At 52.5% G+C, this 27,835-nt stretch overlaps 1 protein-coding gene across 3 annotated transcripts; it reads left to right on the forward strand.

The window, feature by feature from the left end:
• The first annotated feature begins 818 nt into the window (after positions 1-818).
• PIP4K2B (phosphatidylinositol-5-phosphate 4-kinase type 2 beta) lies at positions 819-27,835 on the forward strand. 3 transcript variants are annotated; one of them, XM_037140627.2, is made up of 10 exons: positions 820-1,107; positions 10,861-10,958; positions 14,357-14,453; positions 16,786-16,938; positions 17,810-17,956; positions 18,984-19,022; positions 19,513-19,626; positions 22,556-22,814; positions 23,263-23,366; positions 23,979-27,835. In XM_037140627.2, the coding sequence occupies exons 1-10, from the start codon at positions 949-951 to the stop codon at positions 24,057-24,059; spliced, it is 1,251 nt and encodes a 416-aa protein (XP_036996522.1). In that variant the 5' UTR covers positions 820-948; the 3' UTR covers positions 24,060-27,835. The 3 variants fall into 3 exon arrangements, with proteins under 3 accessions (XP_036996523.1, XP_036996522.1, XP_036996524.1); XM_037140629.2 differs by lacking the exon at positions 820-1,107 and adding an exon at positions 1,184-1,281; XM_037140628.2 differs by lacking the exons at positions 10,861-10,958; positions 14,357-14,453 and having other exon boundaries at positions 819-1,107.

The following is a 27,835-nucleotide window of genomic DNA, read 5'->3' on the forward strand; positions in this document are numbered from 1 at the left end:
TACCTGGAAACCTTTGGTTCGAAAATAATTATGCTTACAAAGAGTGGGCAGTTTACTCAAGGATTTCATGAAGTGAGCCAGAGAATAAGACGATTTTGCCTCTGCTGTGGGACAGGTGCCTTAAGGTGCCAGCGGTCTCTTGACCCTTTGGCAGGAGGCGGCCCGCAGCAGGTGGGTGGGTGCGGAACCCATTCATAAAACCCAAGGTTCCCGGCAGCCTCCTCTCATTGGCCCTGGGGAAAAGGGGCGTGCCCCGCGGGTGGAGCATTGCCCTAAACCCAGGGGAGTGGGAAGATCCACGCTTGGGTGGGGCGAGGGGGCGTTCCTTGGTTTTCCCGGCAGGACTTCCTTTTCCCTTGGCTGTGTTCCTCCTCTCTCCCTCGGGGTGGGAATGGTACATCCCACCCTCACATTTCCCGCCCCTTCTCCCCTCCCAAGCGGTGGTGGTGCCGCCATCTTGGCACGTCAGGTTGCAGGAAAGAGCCAAACCCTGGCTTTGGGGGCCCAGAGAGGGACCCTCTTCTGCGGTAGACAGCGAGACCCACCCAGCCCTTCTCCCCTCCTTGCTTGGGCGCAGGGCTGTGAGGCGCGTGTAGGCCTGCTCGGTCTCTGTCAGACCCGGGGAGGAGGGGCGGGTGGAGTGGCCGCTGCCTCCCCGGGACGGGCGGTACCACCCCAGCAGGGAGGAGAGGGCCTGGAGACAGCAAAAGCGCTGCACCGCCCAGGGGCGGAGTGCAGAGCAAACCGCAAGCTCCCGTGGGGCGGGGTGGAGTGGGCGGAGCGTGGTGCGGACGGAACCACCGGGGTGGGGTGGGGAGGTAACGGGACGGGCGCGACCATGGCGTGGTGAGGGAGCGGGGGTGGGGATCGGTCCCGGGGAGGCCTGGGGCCGCTGGCTTGTGTGCCGTCTCGGCCTCCCCCCCTCTCGCCGCCGCCGCCGCCCCGGGCATGTCGTCCAACTGCACCAGCACCACGGCGGTGGCGGTGGCGCCGCTCAGCGCCAGCAAGACCAAGACCAAGAAGAAGCATTTCGTGTGCCAGAAAGTGAAGCTATTCCGAGCCAGCGAGCCGATCCTCAGCGTCCTGATGTGGGGGGTGAACCACACGGTAACCAGCTTCCCCGTGCGCTCCCACGCCCCGCCCCCCGCCTTCGCCCCGTGGGCCCTGCCAGTGACCGCTGCAACCCTACGCCAAGGCACTTGCACGCCCACCCCACCCTTGCACTCCGTTCGGGTTGGATGTGCACTCCCCGCGCGCCACCAGAGGCCTGGTATCTCCGTGGTATGCCGTCGCCGCCCCCCTTTTCTCTAGCCCCTCTGGCTTCCTGCGTCTGGTATGCTCGTTTCGGGCCGCCCCTGGAACGCAGAGGAAAGGCCTGGGTGCGATGGCATCACCTTCATCTCCTCTCCCTCTGTTCTCACCTCACCCTGTTTGTGCATGTGTTTTTCCCCTTGTCCCTTACAACCCGCTGCCCGCTCACTGTCCAGTTGACAGGGCAAGTGGCATTGGCCAGCTTGACTGTCCCTCTATTTCTGGTCATTTGGTTGGTGTGGCTGCTCAAAGTTTCCCATCCTCCAGGCCTCCTTTCCCCCGACTATGGAAATCCTTCCCGGGTTTCCTTTTTTCTTCTTGAACAAGATGTATCAACTGGAGAAGCACAGGCTTCCTTGAACCACAGACACTTTACCAGGGTCTTCCTGGGTTGGGGAGAAGAGAGAATGTGACCATTTGAGAGGAGAGGCCTGATTAGAAGAACTGTTAATAGTAGAAATCTCTTCCTGCGTTCTCCTGTGGTGCTCATGGCAAAGACTTTGACTTCTCATTTATTTAGCTTTCTATTGTATAGTCTTGAAGGGTGTGGTAATGGATGGTGGTTAGGACCAGAGAGGTCCCCTGGATGGTTGGGGTGCTCTGAGATTGTCCAACAGTCCCTGTCAGGAAGTTGGAGCCCAGCCCAGTGTTTGTGCTGGAGGCCTTCCTCTATGTCCTGTTTGTTTAGGGTCTTCTTTTTCTGACCACTTGCTCCTTGCCTTCTGACCATCTCATTGTGATTCCCTACACCAGGAACGAGCAGAGGAAGTAAAAGGACTAGAAACAACCGACCTCACCAACTAAAAGTTTGGAATGAGGAAGATGAAGCTAATGGCCTGGATTTCCTGTGGTTTTCAGCTCATTAGTCCCCCAGACTTTTCTGAGTCCTTGAAATTACCCTTAAGACCAAAGGAGGATGGAGGGTGCCGGGGCCAGTAAGACTTTGCTTTGATAAAGGAATCTTTGGTTGGCGATTGATAAACCATAGTCTGAGTGAGGGTTTTAGATCTTTGCATCTAATACAGAGAAGCACTTGTGTATGGCAAGGTCTTTGTTGGTTTCTTGGTCTTGGACAGGATACTGTTTTCAGTCCTGGGGTGTGTGTGTCCTGGCCAGGGTAGGCAGTACCACTGGTTTAATGCCCAGACCTCTGGGAGCTGCTTCTAGCCGATAGTCCAGCAGTTTGTTCTTTCTGCTTCCTACTGCCTCAGGGGTCATGACAACATTGCAAGGGAATCCGGGTTACCAAAATGTGAACCCTGTGTCCCTGCCTAGAAATCAGTCCTTGATTTTGTTCTACTGCCTGCTTCTCATTAGAAAGCATCCTGTCTGTGCAGAGAACTGGTAGAGAGCCCAGAGTTAGGGACATTACAGCTAGGCAGAGAGGAGCTTGGGTCCTTTATTTCATACACAAAGAAATGGAGGCCTCAAGTAGACAATTAGCTTGCCTGTGGTCTCACCAAAAGGTGCAGATCATTGTCCAGCACTGTGGACTCTGCTGGTAGGCGGTCATGCTTAAGGGACAGGTTTCATTTTCTTTGCCTCCTGTTCCTTGTCCTATCTCTCAGCCCAGTGCCAGGAGAGTTGGGAATTACAGTCTTGTCAGAGAACCTGAATGTATGCACAAGTGTATGTGCCCGCACATGCCAGTCCATGGGAGTGTGCATGGTGCCTGGTTTTCTGATAGGCAGGTAATCAGTCTGCTCAAATGGGAGCACCAGGTGAAAGCCTCTGAGTGGCAGATGGGTTAGGTATCTGTGGTTCCCTCTCTGTTGGACTAGGCAGTCACCCTCTTTCTTTGCTATCTGTAAGAAACTTTGAAGGCTAACTGAAAAGGCATTGACTATGAACAAGGGCCCTGCCTCTGGGCATCTTGAGCAAGCACCTCAGGGGAAAGGTTCTAGGCCTCGTTGCCCTGGACGGCTGAGCTTCAGGGGGTCAGTTAGTCCCAAGTTCTATTGCTCCAACTCAGGCTGCAGTAAGTCCAGGACTTAAAGGTCCCCATTTGGGAAATGGAGGCATCTCCGCAGAAGAAGAGTATAAGATCTCCAGATTCTCCAGGGGGTCGTCAGGGTCACATGGTTCTCAGCGGATGGACAGACTTTCTTGGAGATCGCCTTACCTCCGAGGCTCTTGGTTGCAGTGTTTGGCAGCTGGAGGTTTCAGATGTCACTTTTCTTTGATTCTTTCGTTTCTCACCCAGTTAGGCATTTAGGCCATGATGGTCTGTGGCTGATGATGCGTGAGATAGGAAGGATGGATATGTCTTTATCTGCAGTCAAATTAATTACTCTCACGAAGTGATTAATTTACTTCTAGGTGGGAAAAGTGAGGCCTTTGAGTTCCGTGTGGTCGTGTGAGCTGCCCTTGTGGACAGGGACACAGCCCTGGGCTGATGGACGTGGTGGAGGAAGACCGTTGTAGGAAACAGGGAGAAGGCTTTGGATCTGTCAGAGGAGAACTAGTAAAGAGAAGAAACCAGTGTTTTAATGGATGAAAAGCTGTTCAAAGGGTCTGTAGTTAGGGAAGAGATAGCCTTGGAGAGGGGTGAGGCATGGAGACCAGAAGAGACAGATCCAGCTTGATTACCTGTTGGCCCTTTTAAGAACCAGGTGTGGGTGGAGCCCCACCCCGGGGATCAGAAGGAATAGGAGCCGCTGATGGTTAACTGTCTAGGTTTAACCATTTGGGAAGCTACCAGCCTTGTTCTTCAAAGTGGCTGCACCATTTTATATTTCCACCAGCAGTGGATGGGGGGTTCCGGTTTCTTGCCCTTGCCAACACTTTGTTCATTGTCCGTCTTTGTTTATTGTAGCCATCTGAGTGGGTGTGAAATGTTATCCCATTGTGATTTCAATTTGTGTTTCCCTGGTAACTAGTGAAGTTGAGCGTTTTTTTCATGTGCTTATTGGCCCCATATATTTTCTTTTCTTTTTTTTTTTTTAAGATTTTATTTATTTATCTTTAGAGGGGAAGGGAAGGAGAGAGAGAGAGAAACATCAATGTATGGTTGCCTTTTGTGAGTCCCCTGCTGGGAACTGGCCTGTAGGGAACTGGTCTGCAACCTAGACATGTACCCTGACTGGGAATCGAACCTCGATGCCCCATATATTTTCATTGGAGAAACGTCTGTTAAGATCCATGGCAAAAAATAAAAAAGACCCTTTGCCCATTTTTTAAAAAACATTTCGCATCTTTTAATTGGGTTATTTGCCTTTTTATTATTGAGTTGCAAAAGTACTTTATATATTCTGGATACAAGTTTCCTTATCAGATACATAATTTGCAAATATTTTATCCCATTTTGGGGGTTATCTTTTCACTTTCTTGATGTTTTCTCTTGAAGCTGAAGTTCTTAATTTTGGTAAAGTCTAACTTCTGTTTTCTTTGCTGGCTTGTCCTTTTGGTGTCATATCTAAGAAGGCTTTGCCTAACCCAAGGTCATGGCGATCTTTTCCTACATTTCCTTCTAAGAAAAACTCTTATAGTTTTAACTCTTATTTTAGGTTTGCGATCCATTTTGTTAATTTTTGTGTATAGCGTGAGGAACAGATTCATTCTTAAGTCTGCTCACTTCTCTCCCACGTCACACCCTCATTCTGTTCATGCGTTGTCTTTGCTTAGTGCAGACGCAGCATCTCCTTTACCTGCCTTTCTCTCTTGCCCTGCTTCTTTAAGAATCTTTAGTACGTATTTCTGCTCTAGTGAGTGCTTTGGATGAATCTGTCCTTTAGCAGGCCTCCCCACTTCACAGAGAACCGTGTATTCAATAAGAGGAGAAGAAAAACCAAGGCCTAAAAAAGGGTGAATTTGTTGGAGGGCCCTCGTGGCTCTCTTGTTCCTGCCTTTCTCTCTCTGGAGTTTCAGGTCTTGTTGAGGCTCCTGGGTCCTGAGAGTGCAGTTCCCAATATGTTTTCTGATGGTGGCAGGTAGTGAGCGAATGATTGGCAGTGGCGGCCAGCCCACTGCTGAGTCACCCCCGGAACCCTGGGACATGTCGGGAAACCTGTGGTTCAGCTCCTGCCTCCTGGGGAACAGTGAAGGTCACACAGGGAAGTGGGAGCCTTTGCACTCAGAAATTCACCAGACTGGAACCGGTGCCTGAATTTTTATCTCCAGTAGGATCAGCATAGAGTGAACGCTCTGCTTTTAAGTTGTTCCTCCTTCAGCTTGGTTGACCTCCTCATTATTCATGCTGATGGTTCGTGTAGTCCATCGTGTGGATAACTCAAAAACCATTTCTCTGATGTGAGATAAACTTACCATCCTAATACGTTGTACTTGGCGTGACATTCAAATGAATTTGCATTTCACAAGTGCACTTCTGCTGAAGGTGAAAGAGGTTGGCCCAGAGATGTGATAGATAGTGAAGGAAAGGCATGTCCTTCCTGATACATTGCTTTAGCCATGACCTTTCTTGCTTCAAAACTTACAGTTGCTCACTCCCCTTTGTCTACTGAATAAAGTTTATTCCCCTCTGCCTGGCACCAAAGTCTTCACAGTCTGGTGTATTCTCAGTAGCTAACGTTAATCTTCCTTCCCGCCCTCTGGACCGTGACCCTTTGGCATGGTCACACCAGCTTTGCTGTACCTTTTTGTACCTTTTCACCCTGATCTTAGCCATCCTTCAGTTCCCTTTTTGTAGCCATCCACCCCTCCACCCAGCGATCTGTCGTGCAGCGGCTGTGTGCCAGCCATGCTAGGAACTAGACGTGAGTAAGAGTCTCTTCCTTTGTAGGGGTTCACAGCCTTGTACAGAAATGGAACACGTACAGGAATAATTGTTACCCAAATGAACATGGTATTTAGAATATAAAGGTGCACAGAGGAGTGAGTAATGAATTCAACCTAGGGGAGACAAGGTAGCTCTTGCAGAGAAGGTGTCATTTACCCAGATCTTGGATGAGTCTCTGAGCTTTATTCCTTTATTTATTCTTGCTGTCACCTGAACTGTTGTAATGTCCCATCAATGGTCTTACTGCTCATTAGCTTTGCCCTTTTTAATCCTCACTTGATTTTGGTTTCAGAACTACTGTATTGTATCACCCATCTGATTATGTGAATTCCCGGACTTGAACCTGAGAGGACTTCCCATTGCCTGCATAGTTGAGTCCAAATTTATCATATAGTGGACAAACCTAAGTTCAAATCCAGGCTCTGCCCCATATTATTTTTTTAAATATTTTATTTATTTATTTATCTTTAGAGGGGAAGGGAAGGAGAGAGGGAGAGAAATATCAATGTATGATTGCCTCTTGTGTGTCCCCTGCTGGGAACTGCCCAGCAACCCAGGAATGTGCCCTGACTGGGAATCAAACCGCGATCCTCTGGTTCGCAGGCCCGTGCTCAGTCCACTGAGCTGCGCCAGCCAGGGCCCCATATTATTAATATAGCTTTTGAGTAGTGATTTTTCTTTCCGAGTTTCATTTTCCTTTTCTATAAAATGAGCACATCGCTGTCCCTGAAGTTTATTAGGCTGGAGGCAGGGAAAGGAAGGCACCGCCTTCGTCGAGGTGGTGTCCGTAGGAAGGCCTGCACAGCACCGGGGAAGGAGCCCGGGTTTGGCACCAGGCAGACCCGGGTGCGAATCCTGACTCTGCGTTTGTCCTCTGTGTGACCTCAGGCCAGGTACCCTGAACCCCTTTTGCACAACCAAATTAATAATACCTTATGTGAGTCTTTAAAGAATATTTATTGCTGTCTAGAGAAAGAGAAACCATTTTTTGTTCTACTCATTTATGCATTCAGTGGTTGATTCTTGTAATATGCGCCCTGACTGGGGATCAAACCTGCAGCCTTGGTGTATTGGAACAATGCTCTAACCAACTGCACTACCTGGCCAGGGCCCTTATGGGACTATTAAATAGAGAAATAATAGCTGAGAACAGAATATATTTGATATTATGATATATACTATGTAATAATATAAAGCAGTGGCCACTGACAGGCGTTCAGTAAGTAGCAGCAGTTGTTATTTATTCATCGATAATATGCTAGACCCTTCACCTGTATTTCCTGTAGTAATTTCTCTCCTCTTTTTTTATTCTATTTTTCAATTGCATTTTACATTCAGTATTATTTTGTATAAGTTTCAGGCGTACAGTATAGTGGTTAGGCAATCATATGCTTTACAAAGGGGTCCCTGTGATATTTCCAGTCCCCACCTGGAACCATACAGTTATTGCAGTGTTACTGACCGCATTCCCTATGCTGTACTTTTCATCCCCGTGGCTGTTTTGTGACTACCGGTTAGTAGTCCTTCCACTTAGTTCTTCTGCCGGATCCTGCTGCCTGTAGACCCCCTCCCCCACTACCTAGAATGGGAATATACCTTCACAGCTCTGAGTCTTGGTCCTGACTGTTCGCACGGCCTGGGATTCCTGTAAGTACAGGCTGGAGCCCCTCATTGTTTGAGAACTCGGCCTTTCTCTGTGATTCCCACTCCACCAGTTCTCACTCCTGCCCGGTCAGAATCAATCGTTTCTTCATCTGCTTTTCCGTTTCCCTTTATTCAAACTCTGTAGTACTTGGGACGTTTAGTTATTAGTTGTCTGTCTTCCCAGCTAAACAGAAACATGCCTTTTCATTTGCTGTAGCCCCAGCATCTGGCACAGTCTCGGCATATAGTAAGGCCCTCAGTACAGTGACTAGAAGTGAACTGAATAGAAATTTGGCAGAGTCTGAGTCCAATCAGGAAAAACCTTGAATGTGAGGGTTAGGAGCTAAAACTTGACCCTGCGGCTGATGAGGAGCCATGGAAGACTTTTACCCAGGGATGTAACGTGATATTGTAGATTCCTCCAGAGTCAAGTGCTCTTGGCAGTAGCTGGAGGGGCATGAGGTGCTCTGTCTCTAGACTGATGAGTGAGGCCGGGAGTCTGACTCTGACCACACCAACCTCACCCTCTTCTGAACATCACCTGTTCTCGACGCCTGCCCCCTGTTCTCTGACTGGTATTCTACGTGATTCCAGTTTCACTGCATCACGGGTTTGTCTCGGCTCCCCGGTAAGAGGCCAAGCCTCCACCTTCTGTGTGCACAATGTCACAGCGTTCCCCCACTGCGCGCCCCCGCTTCCCTATCATGAAGCGAAGCATGTAATAGGTATTTCGGTAAGTGCTTGTTCAGTTGAAATTGAATAGCACTCTCTGGGGATTTGAAATTTAGCACAACGAAAAAAAAAGGTACAGCTAAACCTAGAGTGAATCATCTGCGTGCGGTCCAGTGGGAATGAGGGACGGGTCTGCATAGTTCATATGTATGGACTGTTCGCCGATACTTTATCCCACGTAGGAATTTCTTGCTATTAGGTCGTATAGTCAAGAATAGAGATGCAGTGAGAGCTGAAGCCTGACCAACTTAATAGCCAAACTGTGCTGCACTAAGAGTTACACGGAGGACTAATGAATAGAGCATTCCTGAATAGCTCCTGTTAGACCGTTTCATCCTGGCTAAGGGGCAGTTGTGTTCTCTCAAGCAAATGTTGCGGTTTGTTCTGGTTCTCCTGTGTCAAGTCCTGGCCTTGGTACCAAACTGGGATATTAGACTAACCCAGAATCCATTAGTAGCACATACTGGAACATTTTGGTGTAAAACCATGCTCTTTGAGCCAATGGGACATTCTTTCTAGCATGATATGAGCTAGAAAAGGCAGCATTGCGTAAGAGCCATGAACTTCTTTAACTCTCAGAGCCAAGCTTAATTTCCAGTGCCAGGAAAAAGGAAGTGGGACAGCTACCATGAATTGTGTCTGTTGGCAGAAAAGCCAGGAAGTGGAATGGCTTCCTTCATAGGCACACACTTCATGAGAAGGTTCCCTTGTGAGCAGCTCCTCGGAGAGGGAACTGGCGTGGCAGAGTGTGTGTGTGTGTGTGTGTGTGTGTGTGTGTGTGTCCCTTTAGCCAGGGGCAGGCATCATAGACCTGGATGCTAAAAATTTTCAGTATTCAGTTTGATGAGTTTCCACAAATGTATATCTACCCATGTAATTAACTCATCACTCAAACAACATAGAGAACTTTTCCATCACCCCAGAATTGTGCCTCATGTTCCTTTACACTCTGCTCTCCTCCATTCCCAACCCAGGCAACCCCTCATTGGATTTCTCTCACCGTAGATTCCTGTTCTAGAATTTCACGTAAATGGAATCACACCGCATACACCCTTGTGCCCGTGCCAGTCCGTGTTCCCCAGCAGCTTGGCGTTGAGTCTCTTCCCCACTGCCAGCCTGCAGCACTGCCCTGCTGCCCCTCCTCCTGCCCACACACCGCTGTGCCTCCCTTCGTTCCCCCACGTGCCAGTTGGGTTTTTCACCAACTCCAGGCAGGCACCATTCCTCAGCCCAGTTACTGCATAAACTTGAACTTCCTCCACCTTCTGGTATTTCTAAATAAAAAAGGTTTGGAACATAAACGAGGCAGCAAATTAAGTGCTATTTCCCCTCATTTATGCTTCTGGAGGAGCCCTAATGACTCTAGGTTATTCGCTCACTGCCACATGGGGCCTTGCTGAGATAACAGGATTTCCAGGGAAAGTATCTGGGAGACCCAAGGCTGTGCTCTCCCCCCTCCCTATCCATTAAGTCAGGACTGAGGTTTCCTCTGTAAATCCTGAATGCATTAGTGGCGACTGTGCTGAGGGTCAAACGTCAAATACTCTGCCGAGATGGGAGAGGACATCTGTGGCTAATTAGCCCACTAATTGGCAAGCTGGGAATGGGGAAGCACTGGATTTGCCCTCTCAGTTCTGCACCAATGGGAAGCCAGCTCCCTGTCCAGGCTTCGGCTCCCTGAAGGGGGATGAAAGACAAGGACGTTTGTTTGCAGTGGGGGCCAAGCACCCTGCCCCTTCTCCGCCAGGTCAGCATGAGGCAGGACACAGCTTTAGAAACTGGCTGTGCTTTAATTAGGAGACGAAGTGTGAGCCAGGGGCCAGATGTCTACCTCCTCTGCTCACTTTAAATTTAACCCCTTTACGTTGGAGATCAGAGTTATACACCCAGCCCTTTTCCTGCCCTAAGCTGATTCCTTGAGTGACCCACAGTGTGCTCAAAGGCCTCAGGACTCACGTAGGTTGGGTGACATTCACTCATTTATCATTGCATTTGCCAAATGTTTATCTACTTCCTGCCGTGTGCACCTGTCATGGGGCAAGCCCTGTGGAGCCCCCAGAGATCGCTAATATGACCTTGTCTGGGTTATAGCCGAGCGGGCTCATGCGGCTTATGAGCATTAGCAACCAGGAGGGAGGCTGTCAGGTGGCCAAGAGGTGGTGGATACACCAGGCATTCTAAGATGGGAAAGAACGTGTGGTCTAGAGTCATGGAAAGCTTCATGGAGGAGGTGCCTTTTGAGCTGGACCATATCGGGTGGGGAGAATTTCAGTAGGTGGAAATGAGGTTGGGAACTTATTTGAAGAGAAGAGCAGAAATATGACCAGGGGGGAGTCTGCAGACTTGTGTTTTGGTGAGATGGTGGCATCCACATTGTAACATCTCTCCGAGGCAGGTGGCCTCCTTGCTGAGAACCTCACTTTCCCCTTGCTTTGCAGATCAATGAGTTGAGCAATGTCCCTGTCCCTGTTATGCTAATGCCAGATGACTTCAAAGCATACAGCAAGATCAAGGTGGACAATCACCTCTTCAATAAGTAAGTTGCCTATTTGAGTAGGATTTGTGGGCAGACTTTTCCCTCAGGGCAGAGAGCTTCTGAAACCTTGTGAAGGGCCAGGTGAAAGGCAGGCCAAGCCGGCCCCTGGCAGGGTGTGACAGCGACACCTGGATCACAGAGCCCACAACTGGCTGGAAAAATGCGTTCATTGTGTGCCTCTCTCCCCGCTTGTCTGGTCATCTCACTCTGGTATCAGCCTGTCTCCGCTGCCCTCGGGGCACGTGGCCCAGTCCTGGGTGATTCATCGAGGGCCAGTGTGGGGAGAGGTGAGCTGGTCGGGAGTGGAGGTGTCTGGTGTGAGGCTGACGGCAGTGGCCCCATCTTGATCTTGATCTTAGTCTGAGGCAAGAAGCTGCTGGGCGTGATCCTGGCCTGGGACGCAGCCAAGTTCTTTCCCCTTCTGCTGGTGTGTGAACCAGAGGCTGAGCATGGTGCCCGAGGGTGCTGTCCAAAGTCACCCTTCCTGCATTTGTTCACTGTGGCTCCTTGGATTGACACTGGGGTCTGAAGGTTGTCTCCAGCTTCAGTGAAGCAGCCGTCTCACCTAGCAGTTTGGGGCCTGCTCTAAGCCATGCGGAGGCCTTGATTTCTATGCCACTGTGGGTCACCCCACGGACTGTTTGCTGCTCACACTCTTTTCCTTTCTGCATTTGAATCCTGGTTCCACTCTCCATTGTTCCACAGTCCCCACCACCTCACCAGCTGGGCTCTGTCACCCCACTAACCTCAGTCTGTTAGCTGGGAGGCGAAGCTTGATTTGAAAATGCCCTTAGTGACCTCTCTCTGCCATAGTAGTGACGTTTTATTTGAGAGGCTGTCTTCATAGCTGCTGCTTGCTAAGTGGCCACCGGTACAGAAGAAAAACTCCCCTGTGTTTCTCCTCTGCTCTCACATTACTGACACTCTGTCGGACACCAGCTGGCTGTCCTGCAGTTCAAGTTAGGCCTCATGAATTTAGAGTTCGGTCCCACAAAACCGCTGCCTCCCCACCTCAGATGCCAGTCATAAGTCTAGGTTGTCACCTGTGCTTCTGGCCAGATTGTGCTTCTGTACAGATTGGAGGTTCCCACAACCCTCCCCCTCGGATTCAATTAATTTGTTCCACTGGCTCACTGAACACAGAAGAACAGTTTACTTACTAGATTACTGTTTAGAATTAAAGATTACAACTCAAGAACAGCCAGACGGAAGAGATACACAGGGCAAGGTGCGGGGAAAGGGTGTGGAGTTTTCGATGCTTTCTCCATGTGCCCCCCTCCACATGTTCACCAACCTGGAAGCTTCTGAACCAAGTCCTTTTGGATTTTTATTCAGGCTTCATTATGAAGGCACGATTAATTAAATAATTGGCCTTTGGGGAAGGATTCAACCTCCAGCCACTCTCCCCTGCCTGAAAATTCCAACCCTGTAGTCCTGGTTGGTTGCCCTGGTAACCGCACTCATCCTTAGAGGCTTTCCAGAAGCCACCTCACTAAAATAAACTCAGGTGTGGTTGAAAGGGGCTCGTTATGAATAACAAAAGGCACCTATATTGCTCTTATCACTTAAAACATTGCAAAGGTTTGAGGAGCCCTGTGTCAGAAACAGGAATGAAAACCAAATACCATATTTTGCCATGTACGAAGTGCATTTTTTTGCCCAAATTTTTGAGGGAGAAATAAGGGTGCGCGTTGTACATGGTTGGTACTAATTCCCTATCTTTATAAATGTTTTTAATTCTTTTATTTATGCTTATGCATTAAAAGTGTAACTCTAGAAATCAATAACAATATCTGTATCCAGGGTATTATATACCCTGGAATACAATAATTGGTTTTGTTTCTAAATATAAATAAGTAAATAATTGAATTAAAAAATTAAAACAAAAGATTTCTTTCTCTTGAAAGTTTGGGCCAAAGATGTGGGTGTGCATTATATATGGGAACACATTATACACAGTAAAATATGGTTTATACTTTAAAACATATTTATTGATTTTTTTTAAAAAGGGGAAGGGAGGGAGAGAGAGAAACATCAGTGTGTGGTTGGCTCTCGAGTGCCCCCTACTGGGGACCTGGCCTGCAACCCAGGCATGTGCCCTGACTGGGAATTGAACTGGTGACCCTTTAGTTGGCAGGCCAGCGCTCAGTCCACTGAGCCACAGCAGCCAGGGCTGGTTTGTTATCGGTACATCACAATGTCACACCACCTGAACAAGGAGAGGCAACCAGCCCTCCACCGGGAGGCAGGAAAGAATGTTGTTCTGTCCCAAAGGTCAGGGCCCTGGGACTGGGCCTTGTACCACTGCCCATTTTCGGGTCCGTAACCTCTGGTGAAGTTCCATCATCTTAACATCTTGGTCTAAAGCAGAGCATCCAATCTCTTATCTTATTTTATCCTTCTTTATGCCTTTCGTCCTTGCAGTGACTGTTTATGTGCCAGTTATCAAACACAGCTCTGTGATACTAGAGGACGGGGTACAATAAGGCAGACTAGTCTGCCTTCAGGAGAAGCTCCTGCTATTTATTTATTTATTTATTTATTTATTTATTTATTTATAACTTCTTCAATAAGACTTAAAATGGTGGTTGGCCAGTTTGACTCATGAAAGCCACTGCTTTTGATTTCTTTGAAGTCTGTCGTCCTGGAGGAGTCAGAGGGACACATTTCTTCTGAAAGGGAGCTCCCAAGCAGGGTGACTGTTGCCAACAGGGAAGCTTTGGAGGAGGCACCACTTCGGGGCTTCTCTCCCCTCCTGGGAGCCGGCGGGGTGACTGCCGAGTGGGTGGGGTGGGGACCGGTGCCAGCAAACAGGCTCCGTGAGAGGATGGATCCCAACTTAGAGTGCATTCCTTCTCCATCCCAGTGGAAGCCAAGGAGGCCGCTTGCTGCACATAACCGGGGCGTTTTGATAGGGACACGCCCAGAGGAGAGGGGCTCTCGCAGGAGAAAGGCCTCTCCCTCTAGCAGTCAGACTGGTGGTCACTCCACAGCAGCTGGACCAGCCGGAGTAAGTGCAGTGCTTGTGGGGTAGGGTCTGCACTCAGCCTTACCTCCTGGCGGGTAAGGTTTGTTTCCTTTAATGGAAATGTTATTGAAAGGTAACATGCACTCCAAAAAACGTGCACAGATTATAAGTGTACAGCTAGATTAATTTTTATGAAGTAAACACAAGGTATGCAAAGTTTTCTAGCTTTTATAGGCTCAGAATCCCCTGGAGTGTTTAAAAACGAACTTTTCCAGACTCACGTCCCGAATTTCTGGGTCCTAGAAACTTCATGAGAGTGCTGCAGATTGCTCAGTCCCCGTGATCTGTGGACCGCTCTTGGAGCGTTCTGCTGGGAGAACTAAGATGGGCAAGAGGACGTTCACAGAGATATGTCTCTGCTTTTCCCTAGGGAGAACCTCCCCAGCCGCTTTAAGTTTAAGGAGTACTGCCCCATGGTGTTCCGAAATCTTCGGGAAAGGTTTGGGATTGACGATCAGGATTACCAGGTACTGGCGTCCTTGCGAAATCAGAGGGCTCGGCAAGTGGAGTGGGGATGGGCAGCCACAGGACAAGTGGAGAAAAAGTGTCCACTGTTCTTGTGCTGTGTCCTCCTGTTACATTTCTGTCCGGCCCAGGCAGTCTTTCCTTCCATGGTGGTGGGCCCGTGGAGGGTGAGGGCCTCGGTGCTCCTTATGACGCCTCCCAGACTCAGGCTGCCGCGCCGGGGCTGGAGAAGAGAGGGAGGGAGGGGCGTATGGAAGATGTTTCACTACGGTCTGACGTTCCCAGTCTAGGCGGAAGAACCCTCCTCCTTCGTAGTTTGACTTAAAAGAGAGAGAATTGTTGCCAGCGAGAGATGAGGCCTCTTAAAGCAGATAAGACAGATTAGAAAAGGAAGACTTCAAGGGTAGTGTAACCTCTTGCCAGGTATGAGTACCACCCCCTAAACTTATCCCCTGTCCTGGTGTTGGGAGGGGGCCAGGTATGGCAGGCAAATGGCCCCCTTTGGGGGGTGATAATGTCATAGAGGACCTTGTCCCGTTGGGAGGAATCAGTCCCGGTATCAGGGACATCATAGTCTCGTTTACAGTCTGTTACTTCCCCGCCTCACACCTTCCCTGGACCTTCTTCCCTCGACGGACAGCCTGGTGGTGAAGGTGGGGGAATCTCCCACTTCACTTCTGTAGCAGGAGGAAATAGAGCTGACTTTCCATTGCCTGTGGTGTGGGGGGAGGTGGGGTGTACAGCCTAGTGAGATCGACAGTAGGTGCCCCAGGCTTATAAAACACTAATTCCTCCACCCCACTCCCAGGAGGCCTTCCCCAGAGTAGTTCACGATGAGCAGATGGGGTGAGCCTCCCCCCAGCCCCACTCCTCCACTCCGGAAGGCCTCCTGCAAAGATGTGTGTCCTGAAGAGGAGGGCGAGAGGCTGTGAGGGGGACTTGGGCCGTCTGGAATGTCTCAGAGGTACTGGGAGGTCCCGGTGACCCCTTCCGTCAGAACCAAATCCTAAATGGAATCGTGACCTGCTTGGGGCCTGGGACTTTCTGTAAACTTCTTGCTGTCGTTGCCACCCCAGTAACCTGCTCAGACCTCCTTCCTCTGTGGCGCCTTCCCCTCCCGTTGGCCATCTGACCGCCTCGTCGCAGCGTCTGGTTTCTCTGATGGCCTGGTGGGCACATGGCTGTGCCCAAGACCGAAATTGGGACAGGGAGGACGGTGTGCAGGGAGGGACTCCAAGCTCTTGGACTACCCGTGGTTGAGGGGGGTCAGAGAAGGCTGCCTGAAGATGAGGCAGGGGGAGGACTAGACTTCCCGCCGGGCTGGAGGCCTTGAAGTCTCCCTGGCAGAAGGGCCAGGCCGGGAGAGTGAGCGCCTCTGTCACGTAGTCCACTCAGCATTTCCAGACTGGGGACACTCTGTCTTGGGGGCTGCTCACCACCTCAGACTTTAGTCTCCTCCACGAAGGTGGTGCTCCTCATGAGGAGGCGTTAGGTGAAGGTTAAGAGTCCGCCCCTAGGTAAGAGACAAGAAGTTTAGAGAGGAGACAATTCTGTGAGCAGATTGCCATGTGTTTTCTTGGGAAGAGGGACAGATGGGATGTCCCTCCCTATCTCGCCTCCCAAAGGGCTTCTCCTGGCATCCGCTTGATGCACACATCCCTCGGGTTGGCTCGCACCTTCCCCTTCTCTCTCCAGGGGCTTCTGCTGCTCCCTGATCCCAGTGGGCGTGGGGTCTTGAGCAGGAACAGAGCCAGAGAAGCTCCTCGGAGCTGCCTCACGGCCCTACACCGACGAGCAGGGAGCGAGCGGTGCTGGGCAGAGGGGTGACGACCAGTCTTCTGCCTGGGGGAGGGTTCTCTGGCCTCGGGGTGTGTCCAGGGCAAGGGGCTGACTGTGTCCATCGCCTCTTCATGCTGGACTTCTGGACCATTTCTTAAGCTTTGTCTTTGTCACCCAGGAGACTGGGAAATCATCTCAGTCTGCCTCCTCGAGTTCCAGGTGAGGGGACTCAGGAGTGGAGGAGTGGGGTGGCTCCCCCGAGGGTCCTATCGCATGTGAGTGGCAGGCCTGGGACCCAGTTCCCGGACGTCTGAGGTGGCTATCTGGGCTGGGGATGAGAGGTGCTGTTTCACAGGGCCCCTCTTCCCAGCCCAGTCGGGGACTGGGAACAACCATCGTCACTCCGAAGGAGGACTTTTAGGAGAAACTTCCCATGAGAAAAGGGGTGGGCGAGGTCCCATCCGTCTCAGCGGTGCCGGCTTCAGAGCAGTCTGGCCCGTAATAGAAGACTCAGCCTGCAAGTTGGACTGGCTCTGTTTTGTCTCGGTCCGTCAGAACTCGGTGACACGCAGCGCCCCCATCAACAGTGACAGCCAGGGCCGATGTGGCACACGCTTCCTCACCACCTACGACCGGCGCTTTGTCATCAAGACTGTGTCAAGTGAGGATGTGGCTGAGATGCACAACATCTTAAAGAAGTACCACCAGGTACGGTGAGTCCCGAGCCTGGACAGTAGGGGCCCTGGGGGAGCGTCTTGGAGAGAGGGTGGTCCTCTGGTAGGGGCAGGTAGCTGCCGATAGAAGCACGGCGCCCTCCCTGGTACCGTGTTTCTGGGAGGAGAAATGCCCCTTGGAAGCAATTTAAGAGGAGACACGAAGGCGTGTTACTGACTCAGACGCAGCTGAACAGCTGTTTCTTGCCAGACTTGGGAAGTTTTCACCCTCTGGCAGCTGCCTCGTGTCTTCTAAAGGAGGTCCTGTCGGCTCCGCGGGGCTCTTTCCCTCCGTGCTGACTCCCCACTCATCTGGAGTTTGTCCGTGAGAAGGTTGGGCAATGCCGTGGCATATCTGAGTGCCTGTCCCCAGCCCGCTTGGGCCTTCAGAGAAAACGGGCTTCTCTCTGGGGCGTCTGAGAGGCAGTGAGGCGGCCTTCTGGCCTCCTGGGCATTGCAGCAGAAAAACCCCAGGCAGGGCAGGGTGTGGGCAGGGGCTCTCGGTCTGGAGCCATGCTGTCTTCTCGGACAGCCCGATCACACTCCGGCCTCCGCAGCCCCTCTTTGCCCGTGGCTTTCCTATTTGAGGCCACGGGCGCTGAAGGCCTAGATCAGTGATTTTCCTACAGTGGAATCCCACAAAGATGAGACCGCAGGGCCCTGCGGTGCCTGCCCAGCCTCTGGCGCTGTTATGCTAGTTGGTGGGGGGGGGGGCCGGGCAGGCAGTTGCCTGTTGTTAGTCTGAGCAACCCTGTGACTTCACAGAACCCAGTCTGGAATCCCAGGCAGGGAGTGTTTTCGCCGGGGAGACCCCGTCCGTCCCAGCACCTTCCTCTGCTCCTTAACCTGCCTCCCTCCCTTTGCAGTTCATCGTGGAGTGCCATGGCAACACCCTTTTGCCCCAGTTCTTGGGCATGTACCGCCTGACCGTGGATGGGGTGGAAACCTACATGGTGGTCACCAGGAATGTGTTCAGCCATCGGCTCACTGTGCACCGCAAGTACGACCTCAAGGTAAGAGGCTCTGTTCCCAGCTGTGTGGCTGCTCTGCCCCCGAGGCTCAGAAGGGCCACGACTCCCACGGCCACGTAATGGGAGAGCCAGAATGCATGGCGTGGACAGGTGACTCGAGTTGCTAGGCCTAATTCTTGTGGGGCAAAGGCTGCTTGAAGTTCAGGCGACAGTGACAGGAGGGTATTTAAGCCCCCAATGTGCCATATTTACGTTCTTCAACTCCTGTCAGTGGGACATGCTCAGGAAGGGCAGCAGCACGGGACAGGCTGTTCAGACACGTGCGTGCCCTCTGGCCTCTGTCCAGGCCCCACGGACTGACGGCACAGATGCGTTTCCAGGCACGGAAAAGAACACACTTGTGCCTGGGAACCCCAGTGCTGCGCTTTCTGGAACCTCACTTCCTGGCTTCACAGTCGCCTCACGCCGCCGTCCCTGTGTCTGCTGCAGCCACACCCGTGTCCTGTCCGTCCCTGCAGTGCTTGCGCTCTCCTCGTCCCCAGATCCCACCGGGGCTGCCTGGCGTTGTCTCCCTTCCTGCCCATTTTCTACCTGCACCCCCCACCTAATTACTTCCTACTCACCCTTCTGAGCTCAGCTCAAACGTCACTTGTTCCGGGAAGCAGGCCTCGGCCGGTGTCCGTCTCTACCCCGGGCCTCTCCTCCCAGCTCTCAGTGTCATCCTGTCTCCTCTCCCACACCACTTAGCACCATTGCGATTAATGGATTAATTAATTTTGTAACTAGTGCTTAATGCCTGTCTTCCCTGTCAGAAGGAATGTTCCCCCGGGACTGAGTCTCTGGGCACAGTCCTGTTTCCTGAACACTCACCTTATGTGTAGTCGAAGCTCTGTGAACAGTCTGTGACGGGGAGTGAACAAGTCGCTGCCTCCTGGCCAATCCTGGGCTCTAACCAGCCTGCCGCAGTTCACCTGCTGCCTCTGCCCAGACTGGTGCATTTTCCCACCTTCCACTGGTGCGGTGGAGTTCACCTCAGCCGGACATCTCCTGATGGCTCTTGTCCTTTCAGGGTTCTACTGTTGCCAGAGAAGCAAGTGACAAGGAGAAGGTATGCTGGGGCTGCTGCTCTTGCAGGGTGGGACGGGTCGCTCGGAATGCAGTCTCCTGTCGGCCACCCCGCTCCTTCCTCCCTCACAGCCCCCAGCCCACTTTCCAGGCGTGCAGCCTGTCAGAGCTCTGTGTCACCGGGCACCTGCCTAGCCTCCGCCTTGGCCTTAGCCTTCAGCCTTTTACCCCTGGCCTTGCGGATTCTTCATAGTCCTGGAGGTCAGCGGTGTCCATGTCAGGTGCAGCCTGAGGTGGTCCAGGCCCAGCAGGAGGGCGAGCTTTGGTCAGCCCTCACGTTGGGCATGCGCCACACATCTGCCACCCCCGCTGACCCAGAGCCTGGGTCTGCAGCCCCCTGAGCCGAGCTGCTGATCAGGAAGGTTGATCACCTGTGCTCTGAAGACCCTGCCCCTTTCTATACGACGGTCTCCAGCAGGGGTCCTTGGGGGAGCGGTCAGTCCACCCCGCTGACACCGCTCTTGTTCTCCCAGGCCAAGGACTTGCCAACATTCAAAGACAATGACTTCCTCAACGAAGGGCAGAAGTTGCACGTGGGAGAGGAGAGTAAAAAGAACTTCCTGGAAAAACTGAAACGGGACGTAGAGGTACCTACTAACCTCGTTTTCAGCTTAGTTGAGCTGGACCCCTTTTCTGCAGAGCAGGAGCCTCTTTAAGAAAAACTGAAGTCACTGCTTCCCGAGAGTAGTGGACGAAAGGAAGGTGGTGATTCCAGCAGTGGTGCGGGTGAACGTCTCGTGTGGGGACAGTGTGTCAGCTTTCCTCACCTGCTCCAGCTCCTCCGCAGACTCCCTCAGGCTTCCTTTCAGTGGTTCCCACCCTGCTTCCCACCGGGCAGCAGGAAACCAGCGGTGAGACCCGCCAGCCGTGCCTCTCACTGGCCCGAGTCCTCCGCTGACCTTCCACCTTCGGCGGGGGAGCTCCTCTGCTCAGACGGGGTTCAGTAGTGAATGTGACAGCTGGGCCACCTGGTGACTCAGTGTCTCCTTCTGCTTAAATACAGTGGGAGCCTGCTCATTGAAACCAAACCCTATAAAGTTCTTAAAAATGCTTTCTTTCTCAACCTTTTTAGGTGTACATTTCAGTGCCATTAAGCATATCCACACTGCTGTCCACCATCCCCACCATCCACCTCCAGAACGTCTTGGTCCCAGACTAAAACTCTGTACCCGTTCAACATCAACGCCCATCCCCCAGCTCCCTGGCCCCGGCAGTCCCCGTGTCTATGAAAGTGACCCCTCCAGGAGCCTCCCACGAGTGGAATCGTGCAGTCTTTGTTCTGTGTGTGGCTCCTTTCACTTGCTGTAACATCTGACGGTCCGTGACGTGGCACGTGTCGGAACGGTCTTCCTCTCTGAGGCTGAGTGTTTCCCCGTCATGTGTGTGCAACGGCACGAGCGAGTTGTGTTCGCCCGTTCATGCCCCCGGGGACTTTGGGTGGGCTGGTTAGGGTCCTCCAGAGAGACAGAACCTGCAGGCTGCAGACAGACAGACAGACAGACAGACAGATTGATCGAGTGATAGGTTGACTGACAGGTAGGTACATGTGTGTTATAAGGAATTGGCTCACATGATCACGGAGGCTGACAAGCCTCAACACCTACAGCTGGCAAGTTTGGGGACCAGCAGAGCTGGCAGCGTGGTGTCAGTCCAGAGGCCCGCAGGCCCGATGCCCCGAAAGAGAGGCTGCGAGAGTCTGCATCTGGGGAGGGGAAAAACCGCTGCCCCAGCTCGGAGGCAGGTGGGAGGGGGAAGCTTCCTTCTACTCCCAGGAGGCTCGGCCTTTTTGTTCCCTTCGGGCCTTCAGTAGATTGGATGAGGCCCGCCCAGGGTAGGGAGGGCAGTCTGCGCTACTCTACCCATTCAGATGTTGACTCATTCATAAGTACCCTCACAAACGCACTCCGTGATATTTGACTGAACGTTTGGGAACCTGGTGGCCCGGTCAGGTGACACACGACACTGACCGTCACACTGGAGTCGCTTCACTGAGTAATTCTGCCGTGAACGCGGGTTTTACAGGCTTCTTTCTGCCAGGGAGGTTTTCCTTAACCATTCCCTGTTACGGCAGAACAGGGAATGGTGAAGGGTACGGCAGAGTTTGTGCCTTTATTCTGATGTTCAGTTTGTTCAGTCCTCCTTCCCTTCCTGCTTCTCTCCCCACTTTGCTTCTAAGAAGAATTTACAGCAGTTTTCTTAATGAATTTGTTTTCGCTTACACGTTGCTGTGTGAGTATTCTCCGGTGCATGGGAGGGGGTGTGGTCACGGGCTGTCTCCTCTAGGCCTTGAGGAGGCTTTGTCCCAAGGAGCTTGCAACGGTGCCCCCGCCTTTCTTTCTCCACTGAGGAGATTCTGCTGATGTCCTGCCACTGGGGCTTCTTGTGCTTTGAGTTGTTTTCTGGGCCTGTGTGTAGAGCCTCTCTGGTCCCATTATAATTTTCCTCCTAGTTCCTTAGTCACGGTGGTCAGTTGGGCAGTTTCATGGTGCCACAGGCTCTGTTTGTGGCCAAGGCAGAATGCCTGGCATGTGGCTGGTGGTGGCTGCTGGCTAGTCCAAGAGGATTTAGACCAGTGCCTCCGGCGTCACTGTTAGCCATGCTGGAATGCTGGCCGGCTATTTCCATCTTGTATCATTCCTGCACTCTGTTCTTCTCCAGGTCATGGAGTCCCAGATCAGCAGACCCGAGGTGCCATGCTGCTCCCAACGACATTGTGTAGACGAGAAACTGAGGCTTGTCGGGGGTGGGGGGGCCACAAGTGCAAGGGGAGGACCCCAGCATTCCCCCCTGCAGCACACAGCCTCTTTGACCTTGAGGGAAGAGTTGAGAATGCTGGTTGGCTCTGTCATTCTTAGCGTTTCCTTTTCTGTTTCTCCCCATTTTTACCCTGACTAGTAAAGAAGCTAAATTGTATAGTTTTTCAAACCTTGCCTATTACCCACAGTTAGAAGTACATTTTACCTTGCAACCGAACACACACAGACACAATGAAATACTATCTACCTTTACTTCATGTTATGTACTTGATTTTTTAACTCTGTTCTGTACTACTTAATAATAATTAAAAAAATCCTAGTGCCACCCACTGAGTTGGATTTGGCGTTCACAGTGGCTTGACAGTCATGGTTTGACAGGCACTGCGGTGTCGGTCCATCTCTCTGGCCTCTTGTGCAGTGAAGCATTCCTATGTCTGTCCTCAAACTGGCCGTTGCCTCTCTTGGCCCCAGATCGTGTGGCTGTCCCCGCTTCCTGCCACGCTCAGTCCGCCTTTCCTCCCACAGCCCCACCCGCCTGCCTGCTCCTCACCGCGCAGGCTCCCTGCCCTTGTGGGGCGGCTGCCTTCGCCTTTCGACGTTGAGCTCCCTGAGGGCAGAGACTCTGCCGTCGTCTTCTCTGACGTGCTTCAGAGTTGGAGGACCGATTTGAAAGGATTCGCTTTTCTCCCCTTTCAGACGCCACTGGGATGTCCCGTGTAACCTCTTCCTCTCTCTCCTTCCCGTGCCCCCTGCACCCCAGTTTCTGGCCCAGCTGAAGATCATGGACTACAGCCTGCTGGTGGGCATCCACGACGTGGACCGGGCGGAGCAGGAGGAGATGGAGGTGGAGGAGCGGGCGGAGGACGAGGAGTGCGAGAACGACGGGGTGGGCGGCAGCCTGCTCTGCTCCTACGGCACACCCCCCGACAGCCCCGGCAACCTCCTCAGCTTTCCTCGCTTCTTCGGTCCCGGGGAGTTCGATCCCTCTGTCGATGTTTATGCCATGAAAAGCCATGAAAGTAAGTGGGAGGCGATGCCGGCCCTGCCCACCTCCGGCCAGTTGTGTAGATGTCCGGTGGGATCTGGGCCGCCACCTCAGTGATTGCCGACTGTGGCCTCTCTACGTCTGGGCTCCCGTAGTGAGTCCTCATCACAGCTCTGTCTGCTGGCCCCTGGGGGTCCTTCTCCATCAGGCCTTGCGTCCCCTTTCTGCTCGTCCTGGCTGATGCATGGTTCTCTGGTTCATGGGAGGGACAGACTCTTACAGATACTCTCATCTCCCCATCGGGAGCTGTGAAAACCAACCAAGAGAAGAGCTAGGAAAGCTTCTGAGGACTCCAGTAGTCGTTTTGTCCCTCAGATCCAAAGTGATAGGGATCAGTCTGGGTCTCTGTCTGAAGGGTCACGGACCCAGCCACTTTCTGCTCTCCCCCTGCCACCTCTTCCTCCTTGCTGCTTCCCCTCCAGGTGCCCCCAAGAAGGAGGTCTACTTCATGGCCATCATTGACATCCTCACACCCTATGACACGAAGAAGAAAGCCGCACATGCTGCCAAAACAGTGAAACACGGGGTGAGTTCTCCCTGCGCCAGCCAGGCCGAGCGGGCGGGCCCTCAGACTCAGGCCCCTGCTCAGGGAGACCCCCTCCCCCTCTCCCAGGACAGGGGACAGGAAGAGCACGCTGCCTGGTTGCCTGGTGTTCTCTGCCACCCATGTGCCACCCCTGGGTAGTACGCCCAACTTGTTTTTTCCTTCATCCTCTGGCCCTTGAGACTCAGCCCAATGGCATCTTTCCCCAACCTGCTGGGCACGTGGTGCATCCTGTGGACCTCCAGCAATAGCTTTATTCACATGCCCACTCTGCCCCCCGGAGGTCCACTGCCCCGTGGACTTCAAGCTACTGTTCTCCCGACCACGGCTCCCTCAGAGATCCGGAGTCTGTCTGCTGCCTCCCCAGCGCTTGCCTCCACTTTAGTGGGTGAAGCTCTAGTGATGTGAATCAGAGGAGGGGCCAGGGCAATTCCGAGACACAGCCACCACTTTTGGAGGTGGTCTGCCCAGTCTGAGGGGTTGTACTCAGCTCTAGTGCCGGTCCCAAGGCTCCTGAATACCCAGGCCTTTGCCAGGTGCAGCCTGCCGACAACAGCTGAGGAGCTGGATCTGATCAGCCTCTGTGTCTTACAGGCGGGGGCTGAGATCTCGACTGTGAACCCTGAGCAGTACTCCAAACGCTTCAATGAGTTCATGTCCAACATCCTGACGTAGTGACCTTCTACCTTCAGCCAGAGCCAGAGGATGAGATGCAGGGCCGGGGGTTGGAACGGGGCGAGGGTGTATCTGGGCTACATGGGAGGAGGGGTGGGAGCAGAGTAGGGGCGGGGAGGGCTTTAGCCGTGAGACTGTACCTGTGACGCTGGGTGAGGCTCCAGGGGGAGGGGATGTGCTGTGTGTGCGTGCTCACAGGGTGTAGCCTCACCCCCTGCTACCTTTGCTCCCCCCCCCAATCTGACCCAGGGTTTCCTTTTTGGTATCTCGTAGCCTTTTAAAATACCTTGGGGCTAGAGGTGACTATGGGCTTATTTGGGTTTTTCTGAAGTTTTGTTGCTCCAGGTCTATTATTTATAATGGTGTATGTCATGCCCTACCTGCCTTCCCACCCCTGCCGAGTCCCCTCCGTCACAGAGCACCCTGCAGACCTGGCCGAGGGTCCCCTCAGAGCCAAGTGCTCTGACGCCCGAGGAGAGGAGGTCAGACACCTCAGCCCTGCTGCGTTAACTTTCTAATTTCATGAAGTGTTGTGCACAACTCCCTGCACCTTTCCTCTCGGGTCCCAGGGACCCCTTCCTCCGAACGCTGCCCTCCTGCTGGGACACTCCAGCTCAGCATCAGTCATCTCGGAGCAGAAGCACGGAGCTCGGAGAGCAGCGCACTCACCCTCACGGGATGGTGAGGGGTGGGGGCTGCTGCGGGCTCTGGACGGCGGGTTGGCGGGTTCTCGAAGAACCTCGTGATCATCGCTCAAGCCCCTGCGCTCTCTTGGCCCCTGGAGTTCTGATGTCTTCTCTTTAAGGCCTGCCTCCCACTTTGTCAAGAAGAACTAGAAAGGAGGACTCTTGTGCTTGAATGGTTTTGTTCCCTTGGAGAAACCCCAGAAGCTGAAGCTGATGAGAATCAGATGAGGGCTCGTGGCCCCCATGCACGTACGTCCCTCTGACCTCCCAGGCACCCTCACCTGTAGGTGAGCTTACAGCTGGGGGCCCACCTCCAGGCACCTGGGTGCTCCTTGCAGAGATTCCTCTTCGGGCCACCATGTAGGTAACCTGACGCCCTGTGCCTGACGTTTGCCACCTGGACGTTGGAGCCAGCAGGAGCAATGCCGCCTGCCGTGGAGTATGGCACCCAAGCCTGGGGCTATTTCTGGATCAGTTGAGGATGTGACCCAGGAAATCCAGTTTGGAGGTTTGAGGTAGGATCGGACCTGAGCCCAGCCTCAGGGCTGTTTTTCCTTGATGCCCCTCCTAGACTTTTAGCACATCCGCCACCGACAGGCTTCCTCAGGTGTGGCTTCCTGCAGCTTCTTCCTTCAGGAGCTCCACCCACCGTCTGAGCCTCTTGGCTGTCCCGGCCTCAGAATTGAACTGAGGGTCATTCTGTGGTGATATCTGAGCAGTGTGGTCTGGCGGGAGAGAAAACAGCCTGGCGCTGGGGGAGATACATCCCTGTATCTTCTCAACCCCTCACCAGGGACTGGGGATTTAGGATGAGATGTGATGACGTCCCACAGATGCAAAGAGAGTTTGTGGCAGTATTTTAAATGAATGGATTGGTTTCCTGTGGCTCCCTCCAAACCTGGCCAAGTTCAGCTTCTGGAGCAGGAACCAGCACAGTCCCCGGGCCTGACTTGTAGCACTTCAGTCAGGAAGGAACGGGGACGGTATTTCTGGACTCCTGGGGCTGCTGGGACCCTTCTGGAAGAGGCAGATGGAGGAGCCACAGGTAGCTCAGAGCATCAGCAGTAAGACCATGAGATGACTTGGGGAAGGACTTGAAACCAAGTGGCTCGGAGAAAACAGAACTGACTTAGGAAGGGATTATATAGGAATAATGTTTGGACTTGATTTCCCCACCTTCTAATCAAGAACGAAAATTTGGATCTGCTCATAGGCCCAGCATCTCCAAAGGGGCAGCGCGGCCGCCTGCATTTGGTCTGCTGATCATGTGGCCCCAACGCGGATGAGTAACCCAGTCCTGTCTGTTCAAGACAAGCTACCCAGTGTCTAACTTCTTTAATGTTGAGTTTTGCGTCTTTGTGGGGGTTTTTTATACATTGTTTACATTTTGAGTAGCACCCTATTTCAGATGCTCTTTTGTGTTTCTGACAGTGTTGTTGATTGGCTCAGAATATTTGAGCTGAAGTTTGGTCAATTTTAGATTTGTTTTTTAAAGGTCTTTGTGCTCCTTTCAAAGCCTTGGGTTTGGCCCTCTTAATTCTTTTGGCATTCAGATGTTTAAAAGCTATTTATCTTGGTTTATACAAGTTTTCTTTCTCTCTTTTTTTATAATGATGAAGATACTATATTTGGTTTGCAGTCTGAATGTAGAGAAAGCGAATTGACCCCCAAGATTTGTCTGCCCCCACTTTTTCCCCAAATCCCACCATACCCTTTCTGAGCAGTAGAAGGATCTGAAGGGAAGTAACCACCCTCAACCTCACTCTTCGCGGCTGTGAAACTTGGCAGCCTGGTGTAATTCTGGGTCCCCAGAATGAAGGTGTAAGAACAGGACATGGCTGCCAGGGTGAGGTCTGGGTGGGGGGTGGCGAAGGGCAAGACCCACCTCCCGGTCCCTCTACTACTACCTGACAAGGCAGGGCTTCTCCCACCCCGCCCTTGTTCTGAGTCTGCAGCTAAGAAACTGGTTTCCCAGCCAAAGCAAAGGGTTCTCTGAAAACACCATGGAGACCACTAGATGGCCTCAGGCCCTTGTTCCTGAAACCAGGGGGTTTCGTCCTCCCAGTCTGAGCTCCTTCCCTGAGCCCCAGGCGTGAGGTTCGGGGCGGAGCTGGGGAGCCAGCAGTTCGGGAGCACGGACTGGAGTGCTCCATCTCTCCTCATCTTGCTCAGGGGTTACTGGTCTGTGGCAGGTGCCACAAGTGGCCCCTGTGGCTCTTCTCAGTGGCGCTCCCTAAACTCCCACCACAGGCAGCTCTTCCTACTTCACTTCTTTCTCCCGCCTGTGCTCTAGGTGGTACTCAGGGCTGGGACTACAGACCCCTGCCCTAGAGACCCCCTTCGAAGTCTGCCAGAGCCTGCCCTGGCTCTGGGGAGGGGGACCAAAGACCCAGGGCTTTTCTCAGTAGCCAGTCCCACCCCCCAGCTGTCTCTTTACCAGTTCAGGTTGGGAGAGAAGCAACCTCAGCTTTCCCCTGCGTCTGAGCTACTTGTGCGTGAGGGGCTGGAGTGTTTAGATGATGCCTTAGATCTGTGGCTCTAAGTCCAGGGATCTCACCTTTTTCTGGCAGAAATGTGTGGAGGGGGAGTCCACTCTGAGCACAGGTATCAAAGGGAAAACTTTCATGTAAGTGCCCCCAAAGGTACCAGCCACCTGCAGGGGGCAGCGACATGGCCCCCGCCTCCCTCTGAGATGTGCCACTTACGAAGACCGCCTCTGAAGGGTGCTGAGATCCCTTGGAGGCTGGAGAGGCATCTTCCAGAGGAGGCAGGAACCGACAACCTTTGGGGGATGGCCTGGTGCCGCTCAGCACACCCAAGCACCAGGTCAGACCATTGTAATAAAGAAAATGTGAATTAAGTAGAGATTCAATTTGGGGGGGCAGGATAAACTATCACCCCACCATATGTGTGTGACTTCTCCATTTCCCACTGCAATTTCCATTTTTTAAATAGGAATTTTCAGCACCCCCTGTGCTTGTCTAATGTCTCCTCGGAACAGCGTGAGACCCTGTTACTGTTTTAAAATGCATGCGTGTTAAGATGAATCTCCAACCCGAGGAAAATAAAACTCAAAAAACTTTGTGTACA

The sequence above is a fragment of the Artibeus jamaicensis genome, unplaced genomic scaffold, assembly GCF_021234435.1.
Source record: "Artibeus jamaicensis isolate MK-2021 breed Jamaican fruit bat unplaced genomic scaffold, CSHL_Jam_final contig_1998, whole genome shotgun sequence".
Classification (NCBI taxonomy): domain Eukaryota; kingdom Metazoa; phylum Chordata; class Mammalia; order Chiroptera; family Phyllostomidae; genus Artibeus; species Artibeus jamaicensis.